This window comes from Erinaceus europaeus, chromosome 19 (assembly GCF_950295315.1).
Source record: "Erinaceus europaeus chromosome 19, mEriEur2.1, whole genome shotgun sequence".
Classification (NCBI taxonomy): domain Eukaryota; kingdom Metazoa; phylum Chordata; class Mammalia; order Eulipotyphla; family Erinaceidae; genus Erinaceus; species Erinaceus europaeus.
Genome location: NC_080180.1, coordinates 67,029,297 through 67,046,307, shown reverse-complemented (window position 1 = coordinate 67,046,307; position 17,011 = coordinate 67,029,297). Strand labels below are relative to the sequence as shown.

The window sequence follows — 17,011 nt, the reverse complement described above, 5'->3', positions numbered from 1 at the left end:
GCGGCAGGTGATGGGGCACAGGTGACGGGGTGGCAGGTGACAGGGTGGCAGGTGACGGGGCGCAGGTGACAGGGTGGCAGGTGACGGGGCGCAGGTGACGGGGTGGCAGGTGACGGGGCGCAGGTGACAGGGTGGCAGGTGACGGGGCGCAGGTGACGGGCGCAGGTGACGGGGCGGCAGGTGACGGGGCGGCAGGTGACGGGGCGGCAGGTGACGGGGCGCAGGTGACGGGGCAGCAGGTGACGGGGCGCAGGTGACGGGGCAGCAGGTGACGGGGCGCAGGTGACGGGGTGCCAGGTGACGGGGCGCAGGTGACAAGGTGGCAGGTGACGGGGCGCAGGTGACGGGCGCAGGTGACTGGGCGGCAGGTGACGGGGCGGCAGGTGACGGGGCGCAGGTGACGGGGTGGCAGGTGACGGGGCGCAGGTGACAGGGTGGCAGGTGACGGGGCGCAGGTGACGGGCGCAGGTGACGGGGCGCAGGTGACGGGGCGGCAGGTGACGGGGCGGCACGTGACGGGGCGGCACGTGACGGGCGCAGGTGACGGGGCGGCAGGTGACGGGGCGGCAGGTGACGGGCGCAGGTGACGGGCGCAGGTGACGGGGCGGCAGGTGACGGGGCGGCACGTGACGGGCGCAGGTGACGGGGCGGCACGTGACGGGCGCAGGTGGCGGGGTCGGGTCCCCACGTGCCTCCCGGGCGGGGGCGGCTGCCCGACCTGCGGGGCGAAGGGCCGCGAGCCCGCGGGTCACAGGGGCCCGTCCGCTTCGGGGACTCGCGGCCCCGCGGCTGGGAACCGTCGCCGCCCGCGCCCGACAACTTCCGCCCCGCGCCGCCCGGCCGCCCAGTGCGCAGGCGCACTCGTGACGTCAGCGGCGCGCCGCCCACTCGGCGGCGGCGGGAGTTTTTCAAAATGGCAGCGCGGGGGCGCCGGGCCGGCCTCCTCGGGCGGCGGCCGGGGGACTCGCGGGCCGGCGGGCGGCTGTCGCCGGGGGCGGCGGCCTAGACACGGGGCCCATGGGCGCCCGGACCGGCCGGCTGCGGGGAGCGCTGCCTCGGAGCGACTGCGAGCGGGCGGGGGGCCGGCCGGGCCATGGCGGCCTGCCTGGGGGAGAGGATCGAGGTGAGCCGGCGGGGCCGGGGCCGGGGCCGGGCCGGGGTCGGGGGCGGCGGGCGGCGGGCGGCGGGCGGCGGGCGGCGGGCGGCGGGCGGCGGGCGGGGCCGGGGGCGGCGGCCTGCTTGGTGGAGAGGATCCAGGTGGGCGGGGGGGGGGGGGGTCCTGTAGGGGGCGGGGCTGGCGCTGCGGGGCGGGGTCGTCGAGGCGGGCGGGGGCGGGGCTTTATGTCTTGGGGGCGGGGCTGGGGTGGTGGGGCCGGGTGTGGGGGCGGGGCTAGGGCCCGTAGGGCGGGGCTGGGGGCGGTGTCATGGGGCTGGTTGCTGTGGGGCGGGGCTCGGGGCTGTGGTCGTGTGGGCGGGGCTGGCGGCCGTGGGGCGGGGCCGTGGGGGCGGGGCTAGGGGCCGCAAGGCGGGGCTGGGGTCGTGGGGCGGGGTGTGGGGGCGGGGCTATGGCCGTGGGGGCGGGGCTAGGGGCCGCAAGGCGGGGCGGGGCCGTGGGGGCGGGGCGGGGCTGTCCCGGCCGGTGTCTCCCTGGGGCCGGAGCGCCTGGGCGGGTGTCTCCCTGTTCCCGCGGCCCCTCCCGCGCTGCCCGCCCCGACTCTCCTCCCCGGGGATGGCGGTTGCTGCGGCGGGAGCGGAGGCGGGACGCCGGCCCGGCCCTGGGCCCTGGGGCTGGGCGGGCGCGGGGGGCGGCCCCGCGGGGCAGCGGCGGCCCCAGCCGGACCCAGAGGCCCGGGAGCCCGCCGGCCGCCGCCATGCCCGTCCCCGCGGCCCCCGGACGCATCGAGGTGCGGCGCCCACCCCGCGGGACCCGAACCCCGCCGCTCGCGGCCGCACGCACACTGTCTGTCCTCCCTCCGCAGGATTTTAAAGTCGGGAATCTGCTGGGCAAAGGGTCCTTCGCCGGTGTGTACAGAGCCGTGTCCATCCGCACCGGTCTGGAAGTCGCCATCAAGATGGTAAGAAGCCCGCCCGGGATCGGCCCCGAGCCGCGCCGGTAGCGCCTGCTGCTGCGGACTGGACCGGAGGACAAAGCAAGAACCACCCGCCTTTTTTTTTTTTTTAATATTTTATTTATTCTCTTTTGTTGCCCTTGTTGTTTTATTGTTGTAGTTATTATTGTTGTTGTTACTGATGTCGTCGTTGTTGGACAGGACGGAGAGAAATGGAGAGAGGAGGGGAAGACAGAGAGGGGGAGAGAAAGACAGACACCTGCAGACCTGCTTCACCACCTGTGCAGCGACGCCCCTGCAGGCGGGGAGCCGGGGGCTCGAACCGGGACCCTCACGCCGGTCCTCGCGCTTTGCGTCACCTGCGCTTAACCCGCTGCGCCACCGCCCGGCTCCCAGGGCCACTTGGCTTAAGCCAGGTTGGCACAGGCTTAAGCCTGTTGTTGAGTGCTATAGGCTGGCTTTATTTTACCGAAAGAAGTTTTTCTGTTCTGCCTTGTTCTTTAAGTACTTATTTATTTATGAGAAAAATAGGAGAGAGAGAGAAGGAACCAGACATCACTCTGGTCCGAGTGCTGCCGGGGACTGAACTCAGGGCCTCCTGCCTGAGAGTCCAGTGTTTTATACACTGCGCCACCTCCCAGACCACTGACGTTGTTCCCTGATGTTCTATTCCTTTGGGTTTGGCTGTGTTTGCAAGACTAAGATTTCAGGAGCACAGTCTCACTAGCGTTCCCCCACCCTCCTGTCAGGGAATGTCCCCTCGGCTGCTGGGAGTGTCAGGAAAACGGACAACAGAGTAAGTCGGTAAAAGGACTTGAGAATGCTTTCAAGTCTGTTTCCTCTTTTCAAAATGAACTTTTTTTCTTTGTATTTGTATTTGATTTATTCTCATTTGGTAGGTCAGAAAGGAATTGAGAGAGGAGGGGAGAGAGAGAGAGAGAGAGAGAGAGAGAGGGAGGAGGAGAGGGCACCCACAGTCCTGCCTCACTACTCCTCAAGCTTCCTCCTTGCAGGTGGGGACTGGGGCCTTGAACCCAGATCCTTGTGCCCGAGCGGGCAGCCCCGAGTTCACTTTTTTTTTTTTTTAATATTTATTCATTTTCTCTTTTTGTTGCCCTTGTTGTTTTATTGTTGTACTTATTATTGTTGTTGTTATTGATGTCGTCGTTGTTGGGTAGGACAGAGAGAAATGGAGAGAGGAGGGAGATACAGAGAGGGGGAGAGACAGACAGACACCTGCAGACCTGCCTCACCGCCTGTGAAGCGACTCCCCTGCAGGTGGGGAGCCGGGGGCTCGAACCGGGATCCTTACGCCGGTCCTTGTGCTCTGCGCCACCTGCGCTTAACCCGCTGTGCTACCGCCCGACTCCCTTGAGTTCACTTTTGATGCGTTAACACCTGAAGGTTTGCCGTCAGCGTGCCAACCTGTCGTGTCGTTTCCAGATAGATAAGAAGGCCATGTACAAAGCAGGCATGGTGCAGAGGGTCCAGAACGAGGTGAAGATACACTGCCAGCTGAAGCACCCCTCCATCCTGGAGGTGAGTCTCGCTCTCGGTCTCGCGGGGCGGGGCTTCGCGTCCTGTGCCGTAACTGCTGCGCCTGTGTTTCAGCTGTATAACTACTTCGAGGACAGCAACTACGTGTATCTGGTGTTGGAGATGTGCCACAACGGGGAGATGAACAGGTTCCTGAAGGGCCGAGTGAAGCCGTTCTCGGAAAATGAAGGTGGGCTGCTGCAGCTTGCGAGTCAGTCCGTCCATCCGTGCGTCCGTCCGTCTGCCTGTCTGTCTGCAGCGTGTATAGCTTGAAGAGTGTGTTGCTTGCTCTGTGGGGCTCCTCTCTCATTAACAGTAAACCTGAAAATCTCGTCAGGGTGATGTCCTAGTTCTCTCTCCTCCTCTGCTCCTCTCTCATTAACAGTAAACCTGAAAATCTCGTCAGGGTGATGTCCTAGTTCTCTCTCCTCCTCTGCTCCTCTCTCTTTAACAGTAAACCTGAAAATCTAAACAGAGGCCAGGTGGTGGTGCACCTGGTTGAGGGCACATGTTATGGTGCACAAGGACCCAGGTTCAAGCCCCCGTCCCCACCTGCAGGGAGGAAGCTTCGTGAGTGATAGAGAGGGCTGCAGGTGTCTCTCACTCTCTCTCTCTCCTCTCCCCTCTCAATTGCTCTCTGTCTCTATCCAATAAATAAATCCTAACTATACAGTCCGGGCGGTGACTAAGAGAGTTGAGCTTGGAAGGATGACACCCGCTACCCGGAGTGTCAGGAAGTAAAGACACCACACCTAGCGAGAGGTCTCGTCCTGCCCTTCGCTAGCACAGACAGGGCAAGGAAGCCTTGCTTTTCTCCTACATTCGAGTCTGCGCCCTGTCAGGAAAACACTGGCCATATCCGTATCCTCTTTCCTGTACAGAAGTAACTGCGGGCATCCAGGGCTGTGGCTCAGTCGTGGGCCCCAGGCTTGACCTCAGCAGCCCTGCGTCCGCCAGAGCCGGGGCTTCCCTCCTGCCTCAGCGAGTCCCACGTGGATGGTGCCGGGGGCTCAGGTCCTGGGCTCAGTCCTGGCACCGCCTGTTCTAGTGACGCTCGGCTTCCTGCCGAGTCGGCAGGTCTGTAAAGAGCCGGGAGTCAGGAGACTGGCCAGGGGCCTTCGCAGGTGAAGGCCCCCCACCTGCCAGCAGACCCCGTGCGGCCGTCTGGCGGTGTGCGTGGTGTCCGCAGGGTGGGCTGGCACTGACCCCCAGCCGCTCTGGGCTCCGTTTGCTTTTTGCTTTTGAAGACTGCGCCGTTTCCTTTTGAGAGCGAGCGGGAGGGAAGCAGAGCCTCTCTGGCTCCCAGCTCTGGTCATGAGGGGGACCGCTTGCCTCCCCTCCCCTCCCGGCAGCTCGGCACTTCATGCACCAGATCACCACGGGCATGCTGTATCTGCACTCTCACGGCATCCTGCACCGGGACCTCACGCTGTCCAACCTCCTGCTGACCCGGAACATGAACGTCAAGATCGCCGACTTCGGCCTGGCCACGCAGCTGCAGCTGCCGCACGAGAAGCACTACACGCTGTGCGGAACCCCAAACTACATCTCCCCCGAGATCGCCACCCGCGGCGCGCACGGCCTGGAGTCCGACGTCTGGTCCCTGGGCTGCATGTTGTACACGCTGCTCACCGGCCGGCCCCCGTTCGACACAGACACCGTCAGGAACACGCTGAACAAAGTGGTGCTGGCCGACTACCACGTGCCGGCCTTTCTGTCGAGGGAGGCCAAGGACCTCATCCAGAAGCTGCTTCGCAGAAACCCCGCGGACCGGCTAAGCCTGTCTTCCGTGCTGGACCACCCCTTCATGTCCCGAAACCGCTCGTCTAAAAGCAGAGACCTGGGGCCCATGGAGGGCTCGATCGACAGTGGGCACGCCACCATCTCCACCGCAGTCACAGCTTCTTCCGGCCCCAGCGTGAGCGGCAGTTTCTCTGACAGACGCAAGCACTTGGTCGGCCAGCCGCTCCCAAGTAAAATGACTGTGTTCCCCAAGAACAAAAGCTCCAGTGACATTTCTTCTGTAGGAGAAGGAGGCAGTTTTTACGCTCAGTGCAGACCTCTCGAGCAGGACAGCGGCCAGGGCCGGAGGGGCCGGGGGCCCCAGGACGCAGAGGACCGGCCGCACTCGAGGTACCTGCGCAGGGCGCACTCCTCAGACCGGTCCGGTGCCTCTCACGGCCAGGCTCCGGGCAGAGCCTTCCCAGTGGAGCGATGTCACTCGGCCGAAATGCTCGCGAAGCCCAGGTCGGGCGTCGACGCCCGTGAAGAGACGTACTGGCCCACAAACGCCGGCACCGATGTGCTCCGCTCGCTTCAAGAGAAGACGCCCCAGGGCTCCGGACCTCTCGGACGAGCTGACGATCAAAGAGTCGAGTAAGAATGACTCTGTGGAAAGCATTTTATTTCATAGACGCGGTGTTGTGAGCACAAAGCGGGAGGGAGGCTCGTGGGTGGTTTCTCACTAGCAAACAGAAGAGGACCATTTGGGGTTGTGCTGAAGACTGAAAACGAGTCCCTGTGTTGACGGTGTGTTTCTCTCTGGGCTCATTCTCCCTCACGTGAGATCGGTCTCTGTTGAAAGCTCCCTCCCGAGGGCTCTAGAGAGCAGGGACACAGGCCAGCACTCGGGGAGAAGCCGGCCCGAGTGATAGGTGGATTACTGATTCTTAGACGTTTTTTGTGACTGTTATTTGCCTTCTTTTCCTGATCTTGGATTCTGATGGGTAGCAGCAAGGGCATCGTGCCTGGGGGTGGGTGCGGGGGCTCGAGTCGCGCTCGCTACCCTGTGGGTGTCCACGGTTGTCCTCAGCCGGTGGGCTCGTCAGGCCAGAGGGTAAGATAAAAGGTCTTTATCTTTCTGCTCGCTCACACAGACTCTCTCCTCCTGCAGCTCCAGCCATCTTCATCCGGGAAGAAGCCCTTTCCTGTTTGCAGAGCAGACGTCGCAGACTGAGATGGCCCGGCAGTGGCTTGGGAACCTGCACGTGAACGGTGAGACGTCGTCGAGGTGCTGAGCTCGGGCTCGCGCTGGCGGTTGGGGTCTTAGCGGCGTGTGTCACGGCAGTAAGCTCTCGACTGCTGTCACTAGCGCTTTGTGCACGGTGTTAGACCAACTTCTCACAGAGACGCCGAGGAAGAGGCTGCCACTGGCTCTCAGACACTAGAAGGTGTGCAGAACGCCGGATCCCAGCCGGGTTGTGGGCCTTAGTTTGTGCCCACACCCTTGGCGCCTGTGGAGGGCTGAGGGCCTGTGTCAGCACTGAGCTTCACGCCCGGCGCTACGGAGGCTGCAGATTCAGTCCCCGTCACCACATAAGGCTGCAACCGAGTGAACTTGTCTCTCATCACAGACACGTCTCTAAGTAATAGGATGATCAGGAGGGGCCACTTGGCTAAGTGCACAAGGACCTGCGTTCAAGCCCCTGGAGCCCCTGAAGAGGGAAAGTTTCACAAGCAGTGAAGCAGGGCTACAGGTGTCTCTCTATCCCCTTCCCTCTAAATTCTCTCTCTTATCTGGGAGTCGGGCGGTAGCGCAGGTGGCGCAAAGCGCAAGGACCAGCCTAAGGATCCCACAGGGCGTCACTTCACAAGCGATGGAGCAGGTCTGCAGGTGTCTGTCTTTCTCTCCCCGTCTTCCCCTCCTCACTCCATTTCTCTGTCCTATCCAACAACGAGGACATCAGTAACTACAACAACAACAAAAAGATAAACTCTTTTATCAGATTAAAAATAACGAGAAGACTGAGCTTGCGTGCAGTGGAAGCCGCAGAGAGGTGCCCAGGGACCTCACTCACAGACGGCAGGCAGCGCAGGCCACAGTCCTCGGCCCTGGGCGCACAGCTGCCACCCGAGTCTCTGGACTCGGGGGTGGGGGGAGCCGGAAGGCCGGGATCCTTAGGCTGGTCCTTGCACTTTGCGTCACCTGCGCTACCGCCCGACTCCCAGATAAGAGAGAGAATTCAGAGGGAAGGGGATAGAGAGAGACACCTGTAGCCCTGCTTCTCACTAATGAGCAAGACGGGGTCTCAGGGGGCGACAGACGACGATGGTGGAGGGGAGGTGGGGCAGCGGCAGCTGGAGAGGAGGGGCTTGTGGTGTCAGTTTCCTGGCCCAGCAGAGCTCGCTGCCACGAAGCAGGCTGCTGCTTAAGGCCCCCCCCCCCCCCCCCCCCCGAGCCTCCTGTCTCCTTCCTCCCTTTTCTTTCCCCCTCTCCCCCCCCGTCTCCCCCGTCTCCCCATACACGGTTTTCAGGAGCCCACGAGAGCCTGCTCGTGTGTTTAGTGCTGAGCTGGTTTCTGTGTCTTCACCGGGGCACTGCCGTGGTCTTTCTCCCTCGCTTGGCCTGGAGATACCGCACTTTCTCTGGTGAGACGGCCTGCCTGTGTGCGTGATCTCAGTGCCGCTCTGCTCGGCTTGTTGGCCTTAGTCCCTGAGCCCTGCTCAGCTCTGGCTGCTGGTGGTGCTGGGCGTTGAACCAGAGACCCTGGAACCTCAGGAGCCAGTCTTTTGCAAAACCACTCTGCTGTCTCTCAGGGATTTTTTTTTTGGGGGGTGTTGTTTATTTTTGGTCGCCCCTGAGGCTTTACCTCTGCAGACCGATGTCTTGAGAGAGAGGGGGAGAGAGAGAAGGAGGGGGGGAGAGAGAGGGGGAAGGGGAGAAAGAGAGGAGAGGGAGGAGAGAGGGAGGGAGGGGGAGAGAGAGAGGGAGACGGAGAGGGGGACAGGGGGAGAGAGGGAGGGGGAGAGAGAGGGAGGGGGAGAGAGAGGGAGGGGGAGAGAGAGAAGGAGGGGGGAGAGAGGGAGGGGGAGAGAGAGGGAGGGGAGAGTGAGAGAAGGAGAGGGGGAGACAGGGAGGGGGAGAGAGAGAAGGAGAGGGAGAGAGAAGGGGAGGGGGAGAGAGAAGGAGAGGGGGGAGAGAGAAGGGGAGGGGGAGAAGGAGAGGGGGGAGAGAGAAGGAGAGGGGGAGAGAAGGGGAGGGGGAGAGAGAAGGAGAGGGGGGAGAGAGAAGGAGAGGGGGAGAGAAGGGGAGGGGGAGAGAGAAGGAGAGGGGGGAGAGAGAAGGAGAGGGAGAGAGAAGGGGAGGGGGAGAGAGAAGGAGAGGGGGGAGACGGAGGGGAGAGAGAGAAGGAGAGGGAGAGAGAAGGGGAGGGGGAGAGAGAAGGAGAGAGAAGGAGAGGGGGAGAGAGAGGGACCACACTGCTGGGTGCTCCGGTCAGCTGGCTCCCTGCCCTTCTGCCCGCTGCAACTCTGTGAGGTCTGTAAGGAAACACTGTTGCCACTCAAACTTGAGTATCATAAGGTACAAATGGGTGGGAGCGGTCTGTTAACAACACCAGGACCCTTTTCTGTGATGAAGCCACCTCATTCCCCGTTGATTCGCATTCCGAGTGGAGACGGGAGAGACAGCGGGTGGCGGCCCGGAGCTCAGGGCCGTCCATGTCCATGTCACACTGTCCAGGCTGCTGCGGGTAGCTGGCTGCAGAGTCCGGGATCACATCTGGACGACTGGTTTCTGTCTGGACTGAGAAGCTCCCTCTGGGAGTGCGTGTGGTGCGGAATGACGCTATAGTCTTGCCATCTTTTTAAGTTTTTATTTATTTATCTATTCCCTTTTGTTGCCCTTGTTGTTTTATTGCTGTAGTTATTGTTGATGTCGTCATTGTTAGGACAGAGAGAAATGGAGAGAGGAGGGGAAGCCAGAGAGGGGGAGAGAAAGACAGACACCTGCAGACCTGCTTCACCGCCTGTGAAGCGACCCCCCTGCAGGTGGGGAGCCGGGGGCTCGAACTGCGATCCTTAAGCTGGTCCTTGTGCTTGGTGCCACCTGCGCTTAACCTGCTGCGCTACCGCCCGACTCCCAATTTTTTTGTTTGTTTCTTTTTTTTTTTTAAGAGTCTTATCGTCTTTAACCCACCTTTAATCACAAGTGAAAAATGAGAAGATCAAAAGATGAACTTGCGCTAGGTCCCTTTCAGTTAGCGGACTGCTGGAGACGGTGCTTCGGGTCCGGCTGACAGTCCTCCTCAGGGTCTCGGGCGCTCCTGTGCCTGAGTGCTCACTTGCGAGAAAGGCCGCAGACGGCAGGGAGCCTGGCACGGTTCTCGTCCGCGTCGCTCACCGAGCTCCGCTCCGTGTGTTTCAGCTGCCGAGCCGAGCGTCGCCCCGGACGGAGCCTTCCGTGGCCGAGCGGACTGGCAGGAGCCAGCGGGCGGCGCCTGGTCCAGCCCGGGCCCCCTGGACGAGCCGCCCCCTGCCAGACAGGCGCCCGGGCAGCAGGGCAGCGGCCCCCTGGAGTCCGGGCTGGGCCCGGAGCTTCCCGAGCAGAGCAGGATGAGGGCCGGGGAGCCGGCGCCAGGCCACCAGAAGCGGACTCTGCGGAGCCTCACTTCTCCCCTCTCGGCTCACAGGCTCAAACCCATCAGACAGAAGACCAGGAAGGCCGTGGTACGTCGGGCACTGTGCGGGCTCTGCCGGTCGGGAGTGTGCGGCCGCCGTCACAGGGCGCCCCGGGCTCCGCTGTGGGCACTTGCTCCCTCGGGGGGAGACACCACTGCGCTCAGCTCCGGGCTCAGGCCTGGCCCACACTGTCTCCCTGGTACGACGGGCCCCGCCTCGATGGCATCTGAGAAAGTCAGGAAAAGCCTGAAGGCGGTGAGGAGAGTGGCCCCTCGCTGGCAGCCTGTGGGGTTCTCTGCCTGAGACTCTGCATTTTGTGAAACGAATCCTTTTAGAAGGACTGGAAGTTTATGGAAAGACTCGGTCTCCTAAGAATGGCTCGATCCAGCACTGGCAGTGCTAAGCCTTCAGCTCCGACCTGTGGTGAAAACGCAGAGTGTGGTTGGCGTGAGGCAGGCGACACCCAGTAGCTCCTGCGCCACCCGGGAGGAGCACCGAGGGGCTGGTGCTGTGGGACACCTCCCTCTGCCTCTCCCCCGTCTGTCTCTTCCTCTCTCCCCCCTTTCTCCCTGCCTCCCCTCCTCCTCCCTTCCCCTCGCTCCCTCCCACTCTCCCTCTCCCTCTCCTCTCCCCCCGACAGAGCTGACCCCAGCGAGACCAGAGGAGGACCGAGGCTGCCGAGCAGTGGCGACCCCACAGCAGCCCACACCTCTGGCCCCTGAACTCACAGCTTAGAGCTGTCGTTTCCCTGTAGGCGGGTGTCGTTGTTGACAGATGGGGACCGCTTCTGGCTCCCCGAGATTGAGTTACCAGTGGGAGCCCGGCGCCCTGGGAGCGGTGTCGGTTTCCCTGTGACTCCTCCTCTCGCTTTCCTTTGTCTGCCTGGCATTGTCCCCGTCCTCCTGCCTGCCGCCTGCCCCTCCCTGCTCTCGGGCTGTGCCTGGCACCCGAGTCCGTCCGCCTCACCCTGTCTGAGCGGTGAGGCGCAGCGCGGCGGCGGCCCCGACCAGCTCCCGCCATGGTAAAGCACCGGCCAGCTGTGCGCACGGCCGCGGGCCGTGGAGGGCGGTCGCTGACCGGCTGTTTTTCAGGTGAGCATTCTCGACTCAGAGGAAGTGTGTGTGGAGCTCATCAGGGAGCACGCCTCGCAGGAGTACGTGAAGGAAGTGCTCCAGATATCCAGCGACGGCAGCACGGTACGTCCCCATCCCGCCCGGCTGTCACGCTGGCTGTTGCGTCTTCGCGGTGCGACAGTGTCTGTACTCAGAACCGCAGTAGTGACTGAGTGTGGCTTTTATGACGAGCTGGTGACGAGACTCAGGTCAGCGCTGTCCCGCCTTCATGTAAGGATGCGTGCGTGACTAGGGCTCCCCCCCTCCCGCAGATCGCCGTCTACCACCCCGACGCCGGGCGGGGGCTCCCTCTCACCGACAGGCCACCCTGCCCCCCCGAGCACTGCAGCAAGTACAGCTTTCACAGCCTGCCAGGTACGTGGTGGCCCCCGGTCCGCGCACACCGAGCTGCAAGGACACTTCCCACTCGTCACACACGTGATGCTTTTTGGTGTATTGCTTATGTGTTTTAGATAGAGACGAGTTGAGAGAACAGGGAAGATAGACATGAGACGCCTCGGGGCGCCAGGCAGTGGAGCACATTACAGTACATAAGGATCCGGGTTCGAGCCCCTGGGCCACCATCTGCAGGGGGAAAGCTTCACAAATGGTGAAGAGCAGGGCTGCAGGTGTCTGCCTCTCTCCCTCTCTCCTTCCTCCTTCCCTCTCAGCTTCTGTCTCTACTCAAGTAAATGCATGAGAAGAGACACCCGTAGCTGTTCACTGTGTGTGAAGCTCCATGGGGGGGGGGGGGGTTGGGGGCTTGGCCTGGGGCCCTGGCACACGGCAGCACGTGCACGCATACTGCCAGGCCCACAGTCGCGACTGACCTAGACTCCCAGCACGGTTCTGGAGGTCACGGGCTGCAGAACTCAGTACTGAGAGAGACGTCCAGGCAGGGCCCCTGAGGCTGGCGCAGCAGAACCCATCTGGTCCCACTGAGAAACCCAGACAGGCCGACACGCTGGGAGCCACCGTGAGGACTCTGCCAGGTGCAGCTCTGTGTCGGGACTGTCGCCCCGCACCACCCTGACGGTGAAAGGTAGCAGTTGGTTCTGGCTGCCTTGGGCACAGTCCCGTGGGCTTGTGAGAACGCCGTCTCTGAATTAGCTCCTTAGAAGACGTCAGAGACGTAGGTTTTTCTAGTGATCACAGTGCTAGTTTTCAGATTTCACACACATCTCGGGAACTGTGCTGTCTTCTGTTTTCATTGAAGTAACTGACTTGTGTCTCAGACATTTCATTTTATTATCAATGTGGAGCTTGGGAATGAGAAAGTGTAGAAATAAATACGGAACCTCTAGGAGATTCATCTGTGGAGTTGGGACTCTCTCAACACCGGGACTCTTTTCTAGAGAAGTACTGGCGGAAATACCAGTACGCCTCCAGGTTTGTGCAGCTTGTCCGGTCGAAGTCTCCCAAGATCACCTACTTCACCAGATACGCCAAGTGCGTCCTGATGGAGAACTCCCCGGCCGCGGACTTCGAGGTTTGGTTTTACGACGGTGAGTAGATTAAAAGCCGCCGTCTTGCCTTGAGTCTGTGGCCCAGGAGTTGTGGCACATAGCAAGCCGCGATCTGAGTGGCCAGACGGGGCACACCGGGCTGCAGTCCTGTCAGCAGAAGTCTGCCCCGGGGCCAGCTCACCGCCGAGCTGTGTAGATCAGGGTCCTTTCCACCTGGCCACAGTAGCAGAAATCACACGAGAAGCGGCATCTGTCTCACTAGAAGCCCAAGGGGTCATGTGCCAGATTCTGAGTGTGGAGCCCGGATCATCTTTCCTGAGCCTGTGACGGCTGTTTACTTGTGCCAGTCACCCTGGGACAGCCACTCACACTGCACGGTTCCAAGGCTTCCAGCGAAGGTTGTGTGTGAGAGTGGCAGTTTTTACTTTTTAATTATTTATACATTTATTTATATATATCTTTTTTAATATTTATTCCCTTTTGTTGCCCTTGTTTTAGTGGTGTAGTTATTATTATTGATGTCATTGTTGGATAGGACAGAGAGAAATGGAGAGAGGGGAGAAGACAGAGAGGGGGAGAGAAAGACCGACACCTGCAGACCTACTTCACCGCCTGTGAAGCAACTCCTGCAGGGGGGAAGCCGGGGGCTCGAACTGGGATCCTCACGCCCGTCCTTGCGCTTTGTGCCACGTGCACTTAACCCGCTGTGCTACCGCCCGACTCCCCTGGGAGCAGTGGTTTTTAAACCCTCATCAAAGCTGCTGGCAGGTGTGGAAGAGGGTGGCCCGGGCTTCCTGAGGACGCGGGACAGGAAGCAGCTGTAACCAGCAGCTGTTCCTGGAGCCATGAGTGTGTGTGGGGTGACGACAGCATCATTCTTACGTTTCAAGGGGCCAAGGTGCACAAGACAGCAGATTCCATCCACATGATTGAAAGGACTGGGAAGTCTTACACCTTGAAAGGTACCAGCGATGTCAGCTGCTTGAAGGAGGAGATGAGAGCCTACGTGGACCACGCCAACGAGGTGGGGCCTGGCGCCCTCCTGTCCCTTCAGTTGTGACACTGTCAGTGGGCACGGGCCGCGGGTGGCTGAGCCGCTTCTTTTGTGACAGGGCCACCGTATCTGCCTGGCCCTGGAATCCGTCATCTCGGAAGAGGAGAGGAGGAGCGGGAGCACCCTGTTCTTCCCCATCATCGTAGGGAGGTAAATGCCCGGGGGCTGAGTGTTTCCCACACCCCCACAGAGAAGGCTGTGACGCCCCCCTCTCCTCCAGGAAGCCTGGTCCCGGGAGCTCCCTCAAGACGCTGTCCCCCCCTCCCGTGGCGCCGCCGTCCCCAAGCAGAGCCGTCCCCAGCGGCGCAGCGCCTCCCAGACAGGCCCAGCTCCACACGCCTCCCGTAAGTCCCATCCCGTCCCTTCCCTTCCCGGGGCCAGAGCCCACCTGTCGCCTGCAGCCCGCCGGCCTCCGAGCTGCTCCACCCCCTGGGCCACTTCCAGTCCTTTCGGTCGCCCCACGCGATGCAGTAGCGCCCTGGTCCCGGTGGGAACTAGCCCGTGTAGCGCAGGAAACTGAACCGTGAGAGAAGCGGACCCTGGGCCGGGGAGGCAGCTTGGTGGTTCTGCAGACTTTAGCGCCTAGTCCCTGGCACCACCATGACCCGGAGCTGAGCAGGGCACCGGCTTTAAAACAGACCCTCAAAGTAGGATCTGCTGACAGTCGCAGCTCGGAGAGGGCGGGCAGGCAAGTCCAGCACAGTGAAGACAGATGGTGGGCTGGTTTCCTGCGCTGAGGCTTCCGGTCTCCCATAATATCACTACACTCACGGGTTGCTTTTTTTAAATTCATTCCCTTTTGTCGCCCTTGTTTTATTGTTATTATTGTTATTGATGTCCTCGTTATTAGATGGGACAGAGAAATGGAGACAGGAGGGGAAGACAGAGGGGGAGAGAAAGACAGACACCTGCAGACCTGCTTCACCGCCTGTGAAGCGACTCCCCTGCAGGTGGGGAGCCGGGGGCTCGAACCGGGATCCTTATGCCGGTCCCTGCGCTTTGCGCCATGTGTGCTTAACCCGCTGTGCCACCGCCCGACTCCCCTCATTTACGTTTTCTTTCCCGTTCTGCGGGGGAACTGCTGGCTTCTCCGGCAGTGCTTGGCGCACGAATGCAGTCTCCCCTCCGCGTGCAGCCGTCCTCCCGCCGCCGTGCTGAGGGCCGGGCCGGGCGCCGGCTCACTGGGTAGAGCACACCTCCTGTGCCCGGGACCCGGGTCCGGGAGCGTCGTGGGCACTCGTCCTCTGGCACCCCTCGCTCCCCCGTCTCCATCTGCCCCCATGTGAAACTGCAGAGGAAGAGAGTGGGGGTCACTCAGGTGTGAAGCTCGGGGCTGCTCACCTCCCGTCTCCCAACGTGGCGCTGACGCTTCTTGTCCACCCGGCGCAGGTGGTGGCGGGGGAGGGCCCCAGCCTTCCGGCCGCAGCTCCGCATCACACTCTCTCTTCCTGCGCCCTCAAAGGCTGCCTCCCTCAGTCAGCGCAGCCTCTCAAGTCCGTCTTCGTCAAGGACGTTGGCTGGGCCACACAGGTGAGGGCTTCCTCGGAATGGATCTGTGTGAAGCTAGACAAGTACCAGTGTCGCAGTCATCCCGAGCTTCTCTGCCATCTTGTCGCCTTGCTCTCACGGGCCATGTCAGTTCAGACGTTAATGCTGTGTTGCCGCCAGTCGGAACTGTGACGTGTAGCTGGCGGGGTGGCAGCCTGGTGGTGACGGAGGGTGGGGGGGGCGGGGGCGGGACACCGGGAGCCAGGAGCCTGGAGCCTGTGCGGGGTGCAGGTTGCTCACTGCCGGACACGCCGGCTCTGCGGGGGCCTGCTCTGCTGGTGTTCCTGTCCACATCCCCCTCCCCAGACATGGCCGGCGAGCCCCCGCAGTCTGGCTGCAGACCCCGGCCCCCCTTTCCAAGAGGGACGTCTCACAGTGAGGGGTGAGGTCTGTAGCCGGGGAGCGAGGGGAGCCAGGCCCCTGGTGTCGGACCCTTGCCCCATGGGGCCTTGGGAGAGATGTGTCAGTCCTCGGTGGCAGCTGTGAGCGTGCGGCCCCCTCCCTGCTGTGCCTCCCAGCCCTCGTCTCGCCCTGCCCCTTTCCAGCTGACCAGTGGTGCCGTGTGGGTCCAGTTCAACGACGGGTCCCAGCTGGTGGTACAGGCAGGAGTGTCTTCTATCAGCTACGTCTCACCAGATGGGCAGATGACCAGGTAAGCCCCACACCTGGGGCAGATGACCGGGTAGCCCCCACACACCTGGGGCAGATGACCGGGTAGCCCCCACCCCTGGGGCAGATGACCGGGTAACCCCCACACACACACACAGCCGCCTGCTGCTGGCAAGGAGTGCTCCGTGTCTGTTTAGGTCAGCAGGCAGCAGGCAGGGGGACTTGTGGCAGGCTGGGCCCATCGCGGCGGTGGTGGGATTAAACTCACCAACAGACGCGGACTCAGGACGCGGGGACCGGGGCTTGGCCTGTGACCCGGGTGCTGGGGTGAGAGGGCGCCGGGCAGGCCACCCACAAGGCATGGGGTGGCCGACCTCGCGGCAGGCGTGACAAGCCGAGCGACCCCAGAAGCCGAGCGACCAGCAGGTGGCTGGACTGCACTGGAGGATGACGGCCAGGCTCACCCCGCACGGTGTGCCGCGGGTGCTCTGTGCGCCACGGTTAGCGGCAGAGGGTCGAAGCGGCAGGAAGCCGTGCTGAGGCCCCTGCCCCGGTGGCTGTGGGGACCCGGTGGCCGGCCCCTTCCGCCCTCTGCTCCATGGCCGGGCTGGGCCAGAAGTGGCCGTCTCCCGGTTGCTCCGTGGCCGGGCTGGGCCAGAAGTGGCCGTCTCCCGGTTATCTGAAGCGGGACGGTGCAGGCGTCCTCCTTTCCTGTCGCCTCACACAGGTACGGAGAGAAGGACAAGCTGCCGGCACCCATCCGACAGAAGCTGCAGTGCCTGTCGTCCATCCTCCGCATGTTTTCCAGCCCGACCTCTGGTCTCCACTGACTGAGGCTCTTTTTAGATTAAAAGCTTAATAAATAACTTTCTCGTTGGCTTTCAAGTAAGGTGACTTTATTTACTGTGACTTCAGAAAGCCTTTCCATAAAAGGACTAAGCTGTGCCCTGTGGGGCTGTGTTCTGAGGACCAATCAGCGGAGCCGCGCTGAGGTGTGCGGTGCAGCGTCCTGTCCTGCCGTCTCAGAAGACCCGGCTGTTCTGTGCTCTTGTCCTGCCTGTCAGACGTGGCGCATTGTGTGTGATGTGTGTGTGTTCCCAGTAGCATTCAATGTGTGTGTTATATTTATTTTTGTGGCACTCATTTCTGCCTGTGCGTTTTATACAAAATAAATAGTGATAGACGACTCGACCTTTTGGTTCACTTCATTACAAGTTT

At 61.9% G+C, this 17,011-nt stretch overlaps 2 protein-coding genes across 3 annotated transcripts in view; one reads left to right on the top strand and one right to left on the bottom strand.

The window, feature by feature from the left end:
- The window catches only part of SCLT1 (sodium channel and clathrin linker 1), a 243,932-nt gene that overhangs the window by 47,519 nt on the left and 179,402 nt on the right, over positions 1-17,011 (bottom strand). The window lies entirely within an intron of this gene.
- Positions 831-16,984, top strand: PLK4 (polo like kinase 4). 2 transcript variants are annotated; one of them, XM_060179104.1, is made up of 16 exons: positions 831-1,123; positions 1,980-2,075; positions 3,513-3,608; positions 3,681-3,795; positions 4,958-5,981; positions 6,499-6,599; positions 9,751-10,052; positions 11,096-11,200; positions 11,389-11,491; positions 12,472-12,621; positions 13,473-13,606; positions 13,695-13,786; positions 13,857-13,980; positions 15,026-15,166; positions 15,730-15,836; positions 16,521-16,984. In XM_060179104.1, the coding sequence occupies exons 1-16, from the start codon at positions 1,094-1,096 to the stop codon at positions 16,621-16,623; spliced, it is 2,823 nt and encodes a 940-aa protein (XP_060035087.1). In that variant the 5' UTR covers positions 831-1,093; the 3' UTR covers positions 16,624-16,984. The 2 variants fall into 2 exon arrangements, with proteins under 2 accessions (XP_060035087.1, XP_060035086.1); XM_060179103.1 differs by lacking the exon at positions 831-1,123 and adding an exon at positions 1,647-1,904.